Raw genomic sequence first — 16,471 nt, 5'->3', positions numbered from 1 at the left:
GCGGCACTATTCACAATAGCAAAGACCTGGAATCAACCCAAATGTCCATCTGTGACAGACTGGATTAAGAAAATGTTGCACATATACACCATGGAGTATTATGCTGCCATAAAAAAGGATGAGTTTGCGTCCTTTGTAGGGACATGGATGCAGCTGGAAACCATCATTCTTAGCAAACTATCACGAGAACAGGAAACCAAGCACTGCATGTTCTCAGTCATAGGTGGGAACTGAACAATGACATCACTTGGTCTCGGGAAGGGGAACATCACACATCGGGGCCTATCATGAGGAGAGGGGAGTGGGGAGGGATTGCATTGGGAGTTATACCTGATATAAATGACGAATTGATGGGTGCTGACGAGTTGATGGGTGCAGCATACCAACATGGCATAAGTATACATATGTAACAAACCTGCACGTTATGCACATGTACCCTAGAACTTAAAGTGTAATAAAAAAAAAAGTATTGAATCTACATATGCATGTTAATAATCACCAACCAGTTTATTCATATGCACACTTTACAAAGCGGGAAATGGAGGCACAGAGAGAATATGTAACTTTTCTGTTAGAGTGTTAGCAGATGTGACAGGCATTGCCAGTAGGTTCCTGATCAAATACATCCTTCTCCTTTCTAATAAATCCAATTTTATTTAGGGCAGAAATGTGCCCAATGCCAAGCAGGACACTAATTTCCCCAGATGTCCTCCTAGCTGAAAAGAGCTATGAAGATAAAGGCAGAAATCAGCTGCAAGTGCCTGGAAGTCTTATTTTTCTGACATAAGGACAGATGATTCCATTTCTTCCTTTTATTCTAGCCTTAATCATAGATAGGATAGTTGGAGCTGCAGCAGTCATCTTGAGATCGTGAGGAGACAAGTATAAAGAGAAGGAAACACTAAGAAACGTGCTGAAAAAAATAAAGAGTCTATGTTATTTAAGCCACCTTTTTTAAGAACTCAGTGCTAGGAGCCACTTATCTGTAAAATTCTTGTTCGTGAGAAAAATTAACCCCCACTGAAGTCACTGTAGGTGGAATTTCCTATTACACTCAGGCAAACACAGCCCTAACTGATGAAGGCTACTATGATAATTCTTCTCTTACCTATATTTGATAATTTTATTCCAATGCTAGAGAGCAAAGTTTCCTGTTTCCAATTGGCATTAAATTTGCAGTATAAAAAGTCACTTGAGATTATTATATCCTTTTCCAACGTCTTCAGACAGAAGTATGTAAAGTGTTACACCACCCTCTCTAAGCCGGTGGGGAAAATTACAGATATAAGAGGCCACAAACTGTTCCCTAAAGGGAAGGGATTTGATGAAGAGACATCTGCTTTCACCCCACTAACTTTCAGATCCAGTCACTTAAATGTGCACCTGCCCAATTTCCTTGTGTTGATAGATTTTGCTTAACATCCCAGCTGTTCCAATGCAGTGGCAACACAGTCAGAAATTGCAGCTGCCCCCTGGAACTGGTGGCAGTCAGATATCTGAGGCTGAGATGATTGTATTAGAAGCTGTCACCAAAAATGACAAAGACCAGAATGGGTGCGGTAGCAGCTAAAAAAGAATGGCAAACGCAGTCAACATCTGTGTAATAAGCATCTGAATGTAAATGTCCTCATCCTGAGTCAGCAACTATATTCCATGGAACTTTTCATCACCTCTATATTTCACAGATCATAATGTAAATCCTAAATGACTCTCCCTGTTAAAGATATTAATTGTGCCATCAATTTGGCAGCAGCCAAAAATACCTCCTATAACCCTACAGATTATCAGGGAAGCTTGAAAGTATGAAAGTTGAAATGAATCTGTTACAGCATGAATATTCTCCTCAATACTACATTGTCTTTTCTCCCTTAAGAGTTCAGATAACTGTTATTCTGATGTATGTGCCTGAATAATAAGAAGTCAACTTATGACATTTAATCTTTTTAAATGGTGATGTATTTTAATATAATTATTACTAATAACATGGTTCTATATATGGTTTTCTTGTTAGTTATCTCTGATCCTGCAACTCTATAATTGCCACTAAGCCAAAACTACTCAAAATGATAAAAGGATCCTCAGTTTTAATTACTGTTGTCTTAGAAATCCTCTGCTTCCTTAAAAGTGACTCTACATTAACTCTAATTCTTTTATAATATTTTTACAATGTAATCCTGCCCCATTTAGTCTCTTAAGATTCTGAAGTTTCTTTTACTCGAATATGTGTTGGACAATTCTTTTGCAATTCTACTAACCACGAATCATCAGTTTCCCATTTTTTTGCTTCAGTGATTACCCTTACATGCCCTAGATAACTAATTAAATCTATCCTCCCATATTCCCCCTACCTGACCTGAACACCAGCCTTGCAATTCCATTTTCTTTTAATTAGGAAGTACTCTCTTGTGGTATCCAAATTTTAATCTTCTTTGCAAACCTAAGTAGCATTTTAGCCCACTATTTTTTTCTTGAAAATTTTGAAGTTTCTCTATATAATCACAGTAACAACAATGAATTTCGTCTGTTTACCCTGATTCTCTGACGATTGCTAACTTATGGAATTCTATTGTAATGACCCTTAAAAATGCATGTAATTGAAAAAATTTGAACTCTCCAACCAAAAAATCCTAGTAACTCAGCATCTTTTGCTACAAAATCTAAAATCTTCACAAGTAATTAAGAGTAAACAGGAAATCTTCCATCTCTTTCTAAAAGTCTCCCGTGACATTTGTCTTCCTCCTCTAAACTCCTCCAGTTCCAGTCTGGAGTTATCTTCTGTCCTGGAAAGTTTTTAATTCTAAAAGCATCCAATCCTTTTGCCAACTTAATTGAAACCAAATGCCTATGCAATACTTACTAAAATATGTTAAGTCCCATTAAAAAACATAACCTAAATAATGTATTTTGTAATACTACTTGGAGACATTTATAATTTTTATCCCTCTTCAACTTTTCTTAACCTTGAGATGTAACTCTACTCCTCTGCTCATAAACAAAATCCAATCGTACTACCCATTATATTGAAATACTCATGTATTTCAGTATATTCCTGAAATAGTCATCAAGTTATTAGACTTTGCTACATCTCCAACAAACATTTAAAAATATTATGACCTTATTTTAGTATATTTTTTGATGGATACTATATGCATATTTATATATATCAGAAGGAACATCTTACTTTGTATGATGTTTTAAATCAAATTATTAATACCCTAATTAATCACATTCTCTAAGAAAACGATATGCTTTTATACAAAAAAATGGCATCACACATATCCCTGAAACATTTTACATTCATTCCCCTAATAAGCTTGTGACAATCTGAATGTTAATAAAAATATTTATTAAATCACAGAATACTATTTAAAAAAATATTATGTGAAACTATTTTTACTTTTTAACATGTTTTAATACTGAAATAAACAACAAGAAATATAGAGAAGGTGAAATAGATTTAACTCATATATCAAATTAAGATTACACCTTAAAAAAGGTACTATTGTACCTTTTTAAGTACAAAAAACACAAAGATACCAAAACTACCACTAATGCTAATTACTCAAACTGCAAAATCTAGTGGAGAATTTGAAGGGATCTGTATATGGTGATAAGTTGATATCCCTAATTTGATGAGCTTCTGTATATAATCATTTAATATTTAAACATTAATTTTAGTTTTATAATACCTTATTTGTAAATGATAAGATCTGTACCTCATGGGTTGAGGGTATTTTAACTGAAAAACAAAAAATTCCAGAATTCTGTGTTAACAACACTAAAAATTTAGAAGAAATAAACATAATTCTCATTACATAACTCTTCATAAGTTTTGCATTTTGTTGTTCATGTCTAGTTTTCTTTCTTTCACCTGTAGCTCAAAACAAATAAGTTTTTCTAAAGAAGATAACTGAGTAGTATACGGAAGTTTCTATTGGAATTAACACTGTCTTAGTACTTTTGAGAATGCCACACTTAAACACCCTCGACATCCCTGCTACAGACATAGAAAAATGTGCTCTCTGAGTCTTACTCTCTTCTATAGATATTATAATTCTCCGCCTCATAGTAAATATACCAGAAATCACTCTTCTCTTTATTACAGAATACTTAAAGTTCAATAAAGAAAACACAGAGTGGTTATACAGAATTCTTAATTAAGAAGAGAAAGAAGAAACCAGTGCCTAGAACACATGAAAGCCAGAACAAGCCAAAATATGATGTGATATGAATTTATGCAGACTGGGTCTTGTTCATGATAGTATTTCTAGCATTTAAAATAGTACCCAGCAAATCCTAAGCCCTTAGTAAGAAACAGTTGAATGAATGAGCTATACTTACAGCTACAAAACTTGGCTAACTCCAGTTAAATGGTACAAGCAAAAATCATTTCCTACTTCTCTAAACTTCAGTAGAATATTCTTATAATGGACCATGTGTTGTGTGGTTTCAAGCTATTTTGAGAATGACAGCGTATATGCCTCATCTCCCCCAAGAGACTTCATTTCCAGGAAGACCAACACCACACCTTGTATGTCTTTATATCCTGCAGAGTAGAATGGCTGGTATATCACACACTTTCAATACACATTTTAAGGAACAAAATACTAGAATAATTTAATTTGACTCTTTCTGTGTTAACGCATTGAGAAGTAATGAAATGTTTACTGGCCAATCTGTTCATTTCACTATCTTCACTACCAATATAGATTTCTACAAGGTGATTTATCTGTAGCAATCAAAACAGAACACTAAAACAAATGGATCAGTCATGCTTATGGTCCAATTTATCCACTGTGTATTAAGGGGGAGAAAAAGAAAAACTTTGACTGCATCTGAGCTGAAGTGCTATAGGCAAAAAATACAGTGAGTGAGGCATGCTTGTGCCTGAAACAGCCAAAATAAGCATCCCTCAAAATTATGACTGAGGACAACACCTTCACAACAGTGATGGTTGAAAAAACCAACTGCTATTAACCAAAAATGTTTTCAGATGAAAACAAAGCCCTAATGTTGGTTCATTAAAACACGGGTAGTGGCCAGGCACAATGGGTCATGCCTATTATCCCAGCACTTTGGGAGGCCAAAGTGGGAGGATCACTTGAAGCCAAGAGTTCAAGACCAGACATAGTGAGACCCTGTGTCTACAAAAAATTTAAAAATTAGCTGGGTGTGGTGGCACACACCTGCGGTCCTAGCTACTCAGGGGACTGAGGCAGGAGGATCACTTGAACCTGGGAGGTGGAGGCCACAGTGGGCTAAGACTGAGTCCATGGTATTCCAGCCTGGGCAACATAGCAAGATTCTGTCTCAAAAAAAATAGGTAATATTCTCTGGGCCATGCACTTTACTGACATCACCTTAAACTTTGCCTGACACTTGCTGTATGGAGAGAAAGTGCTACTATCCAATATAAAGCATCCAGTGCTCTCACATATTCAGTCTGTCTTTCCTATAAAACAATCACATGCTATATATCTGGTTAAAACAACCAACTGAGACAAAATTGTGCAAAACTACCTCACCGTAATTACTTCCTAAGAAGTCTATGTTAGTCCCATTCTGCAACAAAGAATGGGCAAGCAACACACAGTGTTAGTGAGGGTGTGCAGAAACACTAAGATGCTTGTTAGTCATGCCTCAAAATATTAAAAAGCATCACAAAAAGCTGTAACTAACATTAATATGTTTCTAGTTTAACCTAGCATGTACTGTGTTAAAGTCCATCAGCATGCTATTTTCATGCCATATGGAGAGAAGTGGGATAGCCCCCAGACACAATTCAAGAAACTGACTTTGAAAGCTGTGTCCACAAGTCTCCAGCCTCCCCAATGGCATCCCACTTCAGGCAGCCATTACAGGTTTCATGCCTCCCACAAAGTAAATTTAAATAAATAGGAAATGACAAACGACTTGATATCAGTCATTTACACTTTTATCAAAAGCTGTTTACACACTTGTGTGAAATCATCCCAATTTATTCATTTTCTCACTCATGAAATAATAAAAAGCAGTGTTCCCTGTGACCTTTATGCAGTCTAGTGGGTGGCTCTCGTGCGGAGCATGAAAGGGCTCTGAAATCTTCTTATGCAGAAGGCTTATTCTGAAGGTTATCCTACTCAGTGAACTTTAGGAGACCCCAGAAATCTGAGTCTGAAAGGCAGGGAGACTAGATTCTCAGCTGCCTCATGCTTCTGAAGGAGCATCAGCCTTGACTGCAGCTGCTTGATTGAGGAGAATGCCAAACATCACAGTTTTTCAAAGAAGCAGAAGCTTTAACATCTGGAGTTTACTCTGCCTTCATCTGAGACTAGAACTACTTAACAGCTCAGCTCGATCTCTTATTTCCAACCATCTTGCAACCTACCTTTCCCTATCTTCCCCTCGCCTCCTCAGTTTTATATACTGAGATCTCAAAACACTTTCGGCATGTTCTCTCCCTCTTGATGTCTCCACCCCCATAATCATAAAGATAAGTATGATGTGATCAAGCATTAGGATATATACTCTAAAGTTTCAAGACTCAGAGGTTTTGCTGTTGCAGTGTCTGGTACATCCCAGGTTAGGGTGGTGACTATGCTTTCAATTTTATAATGTGTCCCTAAAATCATCATTTATATCATATGATGAGGTTTTATTCTGTAAATACACCTTTGCTTCTATAGGCAAATTCATTATCTTGAATTGATGATGCCAAATTGTTATATGTCATGATAGTAATCATGAAAGATAAATACATTATCTTTTTCATTGGTTTTGTTTTCAGGGATTTTGTTCATGTACAAAGATGTGCCCACAATAAGAATGAATGCATAAGAAACACACAAATAACTTCTTTCTTTAAAGCTGGATCCTGTGTGCTCCAAGTTTATCGTGTTTCGGAAGTCAAAGCTTTTATAAATTAAATGTGACATGGGTTGATATATTCTATTTCATTTCTAGTAGAAGTGGTAGTAGAACCAACAATAACGATAATAATTTCTACATGTATTGAGTTCTTACTCTGTTTGCCAGCCACTGTCCAAAGGGATTAGATGTAAAAAGTAAAATAAGCCCTCAAAAAACCAATGAGCTTTGTAATTTTACAAATAAAGAAACCAAATCAAGGAGAGGTTAAGCAATGTGCTGAAAGTTATATAGGTATATACAATAGGAACAGAATTCAAAAGCAGGCACTGATCTTAACCATTACCTTATGAAGTAATACAATGCTCTTTTGAGGTCAGAATTCCTCTTAGGTTCTGGGAGAGATCAGATTTTTCAGTATTAACTTTTTCCCACTCAATAGTTTCTATTTCATTTTTTATAAATTTGACGAGTAATAACATCAACGGAAATATTTTATCATATATCTCTCCACAGCCTGAGGATAAATATCCAAGAGTGAAGTTGAAAACTGACCATCAGACACTAAGGCTGTGTTCAGACCTCACGTTTTTCATGGTTTTTAAGCATAAAGCATCTTCAAGGTTTCAGAGTATAAAACAAAAGTACCAGGTTGGGGGAGGGTGGTTCTAACTAGCCAACCTCCTCAAAACAGCTTTTCAATGTGCAGTTAAGCATGGTACTCCATCTAGATTTTCCAGGCTGAATCTATAATTTAGATTCCAACGCTTGTCATAGCTAATAGTTGTTACTCTTGAGCATGTGGATGTCAGCTTTCATAAATATATGAGGCCTGTCTTCGCATTCAGTTTTCCAGTGACCTTATAAAATTGACCCCAAAAAACAAATGTTGCTCCTTTTATTCATTTAACAGTGTGAAAGCCTCCTCTGAAATATAAAAATCCATGGGAGGTACTCCAACTTGTTAGTTCTAATGACTAAATTGAAGACAAAGAGAAGACTTGATACAGTTATTAGTTCTGGCTAATCTGCATCTACGTTCTTGTTAGATAAGATTTTGAGGCAATGCCAGGTCAAGTTTTCAGGCCCACAATGAAGTGAGGCTACCAAACACATATCTACCAATATTTTCTTGACGTGTTTTTCAAATAATATTGCTTTCTAACATAATATTCTCCTTGAAGAATTCTCCTCTGCTATACCTAAAAATACTAATACCTATCAATTTTATGTCACATTGCACTTTCTTAAGAATTTCAATGTTCTTGAGCCATATATTACCCCTGTGAGATATAAATAGAGTAAGTGGAACTCCTCCTCCCACTTCACAGGTGAGTAAATTAAGTCATAGATAGGAAAAATGAATCACTCAAAATCACACAGTTAGTTTGTGGCAGAATCACAGGTACTGTAAGTCAGGAGTTTGAGTAATTGGTATAATAATTATCCCAATTCACCAAGAAATCAACTTAAAATATGTTGGTGTTAATAGTGAGAGGTTGGTGTAGTAATTAAATAATCATTCCACTGATTTTAAGGATGAAGTAAACTCTATAGTTGATCATTTTCATGGCGGCACATTAAAAACAAAAATGAAATCAACTAATAAAATGGAAAGTCATTCAAGAGATATCTTGTTGAGTGCTCACTATGTGCCAGGCACGGTTCCAGATGCTTAGGATAGATATATCAGTGAATCAAGCTACTAAACAAGCAAAAAATCCCTGACCTCATACAGCATATATTCTAGCAAAAGAGATAAAAACATGCAATTAATATAATGGCAATAAATAAATTATATATATATATATGTATTTGTGTATATATAGTGCTAAAGAAGCACAAACAAAAAATGGAATTAGGCAAAGAGGATCAGGATTGCTGATGGGTAGACAGGTTGGAGTTTCATTAGATTGGTCAGTGTTGACCTTGTTGAGAAGATGAGACCAGTGGATACACCAGGGAAGAGAAGACAACCAAAGAAAAGGCTCCACAGAGTATCCCAGTGTGTTCAAAGAGCAGGAAGGAAGCCAATGTGACTGAAGCAATGTTAGCAAGAGAGTTGTGTGAAGTGAGGTTAAAGAAAGAATGGGGAGAAAAACTTTGCAAGGCCTTGCAGGCCACCTAAAGAAATTCAGCTTTTATTCTGAATGAATAGGACACCATTGCAAGGATCTGAGCTGTTAAGGGGCATGATCTGACTTAAAATTTTAAAGGGATCTATTATTAATCATTAAATACTTTAAGATATTTTACTCAATCATTATATAATTTTTGTCATATAAATGAATCACAATGGACTGTCCTCCTCTTAGAATAAAATTCTATTATTCCCATTTTCCCAAAGAAAATATCCAGGCTCAAAATGTCTAGAATAAGAGCTGGTAATGATAGAGCCAGGTGAAAAGAACATTTTTTCTAACTCATAGTTCAAAACTGGTTCCTCTTTTCTATGTAGTCATTTATGTCATAGTTATAAAGGAAAGAAAATAGTAACTGAGATTAATTAACTAGATTATCGATCAATAGAGAAGTTCAGTTTGATACATTAAAATCGAATTGAGCCCATTTTTCCCTTATTATTCATTTCTGGGAAATAATGATACAGGTAATTTCCCTGAGCTTTCTATTTGAAATGACACGTGTGCATTCAGACTGAAAATGTTGGATGCAGAAGTAATCATGATAATAATTTAAACTTGCAACAGTACATTTAGAAAGTTCTTCAAAGTCTTTTAGTTATTATCATTTATTAACTGTCCACTAAATGCCAGTCTCTATGCTAAATTCATTGCATATGTCATATTTAAAATTCATAAAAAATTTAAGAATGTCATTAGAAATCCTGTTTCACAGATGACAAATATAGATCCAGAGAGGCTAGGATTGAAAGGTCATACAACTGCTTAGCCCCAGAGCCAGGATTTTGCTAAATCTCCAGTCTAAAGCAAGGTTCTCTTCATTAAGTCACACTGCTCTTCTGCAGAGCGATACTCAACTTACAACCTCAACATTCCTAACTAAAAGGTCAGCCAGATATGTAGGTAGTCCCATTTTCCAGACAATGAGCTGGTCACAGAAAAGTTAATCAAGCATCAACATTTATTTTATGACCACCATATGCAAATCAACATTTAGCTGCTGAGAAAAGAGGATTTATTTTACAATATCTTGATTCAATGAGCTTCGAATCTTAATAAGGTAACAAGAGAAATATAAAATGGTAATATATCATACATGATAGCACATAATATGTATCAGTAGACATAGTGCCAATGACTGGTTAAAAAAAACTAAGAGAAATTTAATCTGGGTGCTTCAATCCAGTTAAGAAAGATCTTTACTAAAAAGGACTGGTGTTAAGATGATTTTCGTAGGAAAGGTAGGGTTTAGATCAGCAGAGGGGATGAGGAAAAAATGATTCCAGTCAGAGGAGATCATATGACTAAAAGCCAAGGGAATAGATGAGAATGAATTATCAAGAGAAAATAAATAGATGTGTTTGAAGGGCAGGAAGAATGGGAGGTGGGGTAAAGTGGTAAATGAAACCAGAGAAGTAGGCTGCGGAAATCCTTGTTAAATTAGCAATCTAAGGGAGGAGAGAAAGAATTGATATCATTGAACTGCCAATATGTAGCACATGCTTTGTGTACACTTTTTGTTTACATAATCAACTCAACAACTCTAAAGGTAACTATATCACAGCCACAGAAACAGAGGTGATATGGCCAAGGCACAGTTCTGTGTATGAATGGAGCAGAATTCCAGTCTAGACCTGTCTTCCTCCAAGGAATATGTTCCTTCCATTATCCCTCACCACCATCTACCAAAGGAAATGGGGAGCCACCATTGGCACTCGATCAAGAGAAGACAGTGACATATGAAAAGGAGTATAAAGCTAAAAGAAGACTGACCTGACTGTGAGATATTAGCATATGTTCAATATCAGAGGATTGAGGAAGGAAGAGAATAACTCAAAAAAAGCCACTTAGTGTATTGTATTAACCCAACTAACAAGGTAACGTAAATCTCTATTTGAATGCAAGCATTGGAAATAAAAAGGATGCAAGATTTTACAAAAGAAATATAAGGAGATCAGTGGCAATACCTAAGTCCTCAAACAGGTAGTTTCTACTACCCAACCATATACCCAGAGGATAAATACTCTTCTTAAAAATTCAAAGAGACAAAGGCTACAGGCTAACTTGGATATTTTAAAATTTGACAGCAGATGATTTATTTTAAAATAATACAATCTATGCCTTCGGAAAAAAATCTGCCGTAGTGCAAACTACCTCTTAAACCACGATTGTGAATTATGAGAGCCTTACTTCTTACTTACTAGGCTTACTTCTCTTATACAAGTTTGGTCAATAGTTCATTGTCACATATGTTAACATGGATAGTAATCCTTATATTCATGTTTATTAGGCATGTTAATTACTAATCAGATATTCTTTTCCTTTTTATTTTTCCTACTAGAAACTAAGCATATATTAAGCAACTGAATCCTTCCTTCAGGATACAATGTGTCATGTCTGTGAACATTATTCCTCTCTGGGATTTCTCTTTTAAAATGTAAGATATCACTCAGGGATTCAAGTAAAAAAACTAATAGAAATTAAATGGCATATTATTGAACCAGTTTGGCCTCTTCCAACTTTTTCCTTACCCATGGACAATCCAAACCATACAGTTGACAAATATATATATATACACAAATCTTTTCCAGCAACTAAGGATTGCAAAGTCACCAAAACTTGCAATAACCAGATTAACTATATAAATCTTCAATTACTATCAACTGTTCAACCAATTTGTCTTAATTTTGAATTAACTGTGAAACCAAACATCTTAATGATTATGAAACCAACAAGTGATAAATATGATCATTAAAATTTAGCATATTACCCAAGCCAAATTTTCTTTCCCTTTTTGAGTAAAAATACATTTTTCTGAATAAAAAATTAATGCTTAAATTTGAAATCAAACTGTGCCACAATCTAAAAATTTAGACTTATATCTAATATATATCTGAAATGTCTTTGAAAGTTTCAAGAACAACAAACTTGTGCATATTTTAGAAATATCACATGCAAGTGTAAAGAAGCATCATCATAGAATGCTAAAAAGTGTATTTGTTAAAATACAACCACTATATTCTTATATTTTTTATGTTCCTTATTTCTGTGTATCTGAGCTGATATGAAAATATGGTCAAAGAAAGTAAATATACTTTCTTTACATATGAAATATACTTTCATATATATATCTGCTCAATAATGCTAGATTTTAACATACTCTAAGTGTAAGAAAGTTAGCCATTTAAAATAAGTTAATTTAAAAACTATTCATGCAGAAAGTCTGGGCTCCATATAACTTTAGTCATTCTATGAAAGATATGTTAAACACATTATGTATGTATAAAAGGAATCACAGATAATGTTTTTTCATATATCTTACTTTCTATTTTCTATAATTTTATATACACAGTGATGCATTCATATATAAAATGTATTAAAATAGGAATATTACCCTTAACTTTTAAAGGCATTATTTTATGAGAGTTTGAAAAAAGGAAAACTATTTTTACCTCCCAGTCCTGGTCTAAGCCGATTATCGTAACCATCCAGAAGTCTGTCAAGAATTCTTGTAAAGATGGTAATGTTATTTTTAGCCTCATCTTCTTGGATGTTAGCCAGCACCAACCTAAACAGATAATTTTAAAAGCTTATATATATATATATATATATATATACACGTGTGTTTTGTAAATGCCAACCTGCTTGTCTTCCTTAATTTAAATTTTAACACTCCTTGGGCTATTAGTACTACCCGTTTTCCTCCTTTTTTTTTTGTTAACTTCTATAAATACTGGTATGTCTGCAAACAAGGTAAACATGAAATTGAAATAGATTCTAAATGGTAGATTATCAGAAGTTTGATGTTAACATTATTTGAGATTCTTACCCCTTTAACATTTATGTGGACTATTCATTTTCTTTCTAAATCCATCTCCTGGGATATATTATGATTGTAGATTAACACATGCAAACACTATTAGCATTGCTATTCTACAGTTAGAAAATTCCAGTAATCAGACTCGTGAAATAACTGTTTTCAATATTAATTGGAAAATAAATTGCTTTTTGAAGGTAAATATATTTTCTATCTCTCTCATAAGAGTCTTTCTTTTTTGTATGTCTTTTTCTCTTTTAAATCAGGATTTTTTCCTTACTTTGGGTATACCTCCACCCAATGGCCAAGTGCAATATAGACATCAGGGAAACTCCACTGGCTATGTGCCAGGCTCTATGTAGCCAGGAGGTGGAGGTGGGCTCTGAAAGCATCAGCAACACATACACAGCTGCAGAGATCCTTAGAGCCTAGTTCTTCCTGATTGGTCTCTGAGAAGAGCAATATTGTAAAAATTAAAATGCCTAGTTATTTTGTTTTGTTGATAAATTTGTAGAAAGAGCAAATGGTCTCAAAATATCACCAGAAAAGCTTTAGAAATTGTGATTTTCTCCATTATTTCTCCATCATAAAGCCAAACCCTGATTCTATGACATGCAGCAATTTGTTGCCGAAGCAACTAAATGTATAAAACAGAATGTCCATTTTCATTGTCTTTTTTTGCCTCAGAATGAATCAGATATTTAAATTACTGGCCCCAAAAAGGAATCATTTATATAATAGAATACAAGACTGGCATAAGCATTACTGGTCAAATATAGAACAGAAAACTAGTTGAGAGAAATATGGTTAAACACTGAGATTTTCAGTGATTATTAATTGATCATGGATTGTCGACTCTTTTAAAATAAACGTAATATGTAATTACATTCTGATCAAGGTGCATTGTATAAAATATTATCAAAAGTGTCCATTTGAATTTAAATAATAACAGAGCTAGTAGCTGTAAGTAGTCACAATACATCAAAAACTGGTAACCAACCTCAAACAAATGTTGTCTTAAGAGAGTGAAAATATTAAAATATTGAAATGAAGATAAACATCTACAAATTAAATAAGCGTATCACTTTATACCCTCTAGCTTCAAAAGTTTCTGTATTGCCTACTTAAGCTAATTTTAAAACCAATAGGTAAGATTTTCATAAAGTTCCACATAGAGATTTTCGCTTGAAAGTGTTTTTAATCACATTTTGTATTTTCTTTCTCAAATCACTATGCAGTGATTAAATTAGTAGATATTTTCCAAATAAATACAAGGCTTTACGACATAGATGGCATCTCAATTCTAAGAAATGTTTTCATACTTTGCCATTACTCGGACAATAAAATAAAAAGTTAAAAGATAAATAAAGGTATAATAAAGACTTACTAGTTTTTTTAAAAATAAATAGTTACAAGAACATTCTTATAAAACTTGTATCTTAGGTATTCTGGTATTTTGAGAATCATATCCTAAAGGCATTAAAGAAGAGATGCCCATTGATGATGAAAATCAGGAAAGACTACAAATAAAATGAAGTTACTGAAAGCAATAAAAATTAATTTCATGTTTTTATAGTATAGGCAAAAGAAAATCATTACATATTTTAAATCAGTACTCCTGATTGTAAGCATCTGACAAAAAAATCTTAATAATGCAAAAAGTTGATGATTAATAAATCTAGCTTTTGTTTTATTGTTTGTGATTGTGAAGTTGCATTCTACCTCCACCTAGAGGTTTAAGACTCACACATCATTTGGGTTTTCTATGGTGACTAAAGGAGCCATACCATTAAAAAATAGAAAAGAAAAATGAAAACAAAAAAATAGTTAACACTCAAATCACTTAGCTGGTACTTTTCTGCCAGCTTGAAGGAAAACTTGGCTTCCTTACGGAATCCTGGTGTTATATTATAAGTGCCTATACTTAATTACTTCAATTCCTTGTAGGAATATGGCATTGAAAGGATTTTCTTTTCTTCTGTGAATGTTCTGCATGGAAAATGCTTCTGTTTGCTTTTGGATCTTATCACTAAGAACGAGAAGCAGTGAAGTTTTTATAATCTACTACTTCATAGTTCACTCTCCCCATACACCCCCTTTCTGAGAAATAATTCTTTAAAACACTCTTGATTTTCAAAAGCATTAATGGCATATAAGAAACACATCTTTACCCTGAATTAAAATAGTCAAATACAATAAATATCTCACCTGGCAGGGTCCCACACCAAGAAAACAAAAAGCAGCAACTGCATGTTGTAAATGTTCAATTTTGTCTTCATCACCGCCGCTCTTTACAAAGCCATGAAAGGAAAAACAAAATATACTTAAAATTGCCTTCAGTTCCACTATCCAAGTAACCCCAAAGAATATCCTTTTAGTTAGGGATTCGTGTTAAAGCTACGGAGATTACTTCCTGGACAGTGTGTGGGACTTGATGATTGAGATTTCTTTTTTATCGACCCCCACCCCCCACCCTTTTCCTTTCTCTCTCTTTCTTTCTTCCTTTCTTTCTTTCTTTCTTTCTTTCTTTCTTTCTTTCTTTCTTTCTTTCTTTCTTTCTTTCTTTCTTTTTCTTTCTTTCTTTCTTTCACAGCAAGATGACCAAGTAATCAGACGTCTCTCTGCCAGGAATGTCCCCGAACCTCATCGTCAGCAAACACTGTTTTGCGCACACATGTAATAATAACACCCTGGACTTTAAACTGACATAGCAGCTGGAAAGGGAATGGGTTGGAGGGGAGGGGAGGAAAGAAGAGGAGAGATGGGTACTTCACGCCACCACCCCCTCAACCAAGACCACCTCCGCAATCACAGCGGGAAAAGCTAGGGGCAGGCAGCCCACTTTTGCAATTATTCTTTTCATTACAGTGAACTGCAATCCTCATGTTTTCGTTTCTTCACTCCCCTTAACAAAATAAAATAAAATAATATCCCTCCTTGCCCACCCACGGTTGCCCAAGACCAAGTCTTGGAGGCAGCCAGGTTCGGATCAAGTGCTGCGAAACGACGCGTTTGACAGCTGCTCCGGAGCCAACGATCACAATAAGAGAAGGAGCGTCAGGCTCCGGCAGCAAACCACCAGCCAGGCAGGCAGCGGTAATCACAGTGTGCAAAGTTGAAGACTATAAAAGAGCCAGGCTAACGTGCTGCCGGGCAGGTGTCCTGTATTTTATTGTAGTTGCAAATATGCTTCTGGTGATAAGTATCGAAATTATTTTTTAAGTGCGCTGGGGAGGAGGGAGGTCCGGGAATTGATCCTCCTCCGTTTCCAGGGAGCCTCTGAAAGTGGGGTGGGGGAGATGAGGCATGCACGCGAGGCAAAGACAAACAGGAAAGGGTCTCTATTAGGACCAACGTGTGCGACCCTACCTGAAACGGCAAGCAGAATTCGGTGTTTTCTTCCTTTTGCCCTGATCTTGACGAGATAGGAAACTTGAGAGAGAGAGAGAGAGAGAGAGAGAGAGAGAGAGAGAGAGAGAGAGAGAGACTGAGACTGCAGCAGCCAAGCGAGAGTGGAGCGATGGGCTGGTAGAAGCCGGAGAGGAGCGCTAGGAGCGGCGGCGGCGGCGCGATGTGTAGAAGGAGGCAAAGGCGTTCGTAGTGGCGGTATGGGCGGAGGAGGAGGAAGAGGAGGAGGAGGAAGAGGAGGAGGGGGAAAACGATGACA

General features: G+C 35.3%; 1 protein-coding gene across 4 annotated transcripts in view; it reads right to left on the bottom strand.

The window, feature by feature from the left end:
* GABRA2 (gamma-aminobutyric acid (GABA) A receptor, alpha 2) overlaps positions 1 to 16,471 on the bottom strand; it is a 155,507-nt gene extending 139,036 nt beyond the window's left edge. For 3 of the 4 annotated variants that reach the window (XM_011927342.1, XM_011927344.1, XM_011927343.1), the window contains exons 1-3: positions 16,174 to 16,471; positions 15,013 to 15,093; positions 12,440 to 12,555 (exon numbers count right to left, since the gene is read on the bottom strand). In XM_011927342.1, coding sequence (XP_011782732.1) covers positions 12,440 to 12,555; positions 15,013 to 15,083 — 187 coding nt within the window. In that variant the 5' untranslated portion in view covers positions 15,084 to 15,093; positions 16,174 to 16,471. Of the gene's footprint in view, positions 1 to 12,439; positions 12,556 to 13,084; positions 13,254 to 15,012; positions 15,094 to 16,173 lie in introns of those variants that run through there. The other variant, XM_011927345.1, reaches the window with a different exon arrangement.

The sequence above is a fragment of the Colobus angolensis genome, unplaced genomic scaffold (assembly GCF_000951035.1).
Source record: "Colobus angolensis palliatus isolate OR3802 unplaced genomic scaffold, Cang.pa_1.0 Scaffold71, whole genome shotgun sequence".
NCBI classification, from domain to species: Eukaryota; Metazoa; Chordata; class Mammalia; order Primates; family Cercopithecidae; genus Colobus; species Colobus angolensis.
The sequence above is the reverse complement of the archived record's forward strand: the minus strand, read 5'-3'. Positions and strand labels throughout refer to the sequence as shown.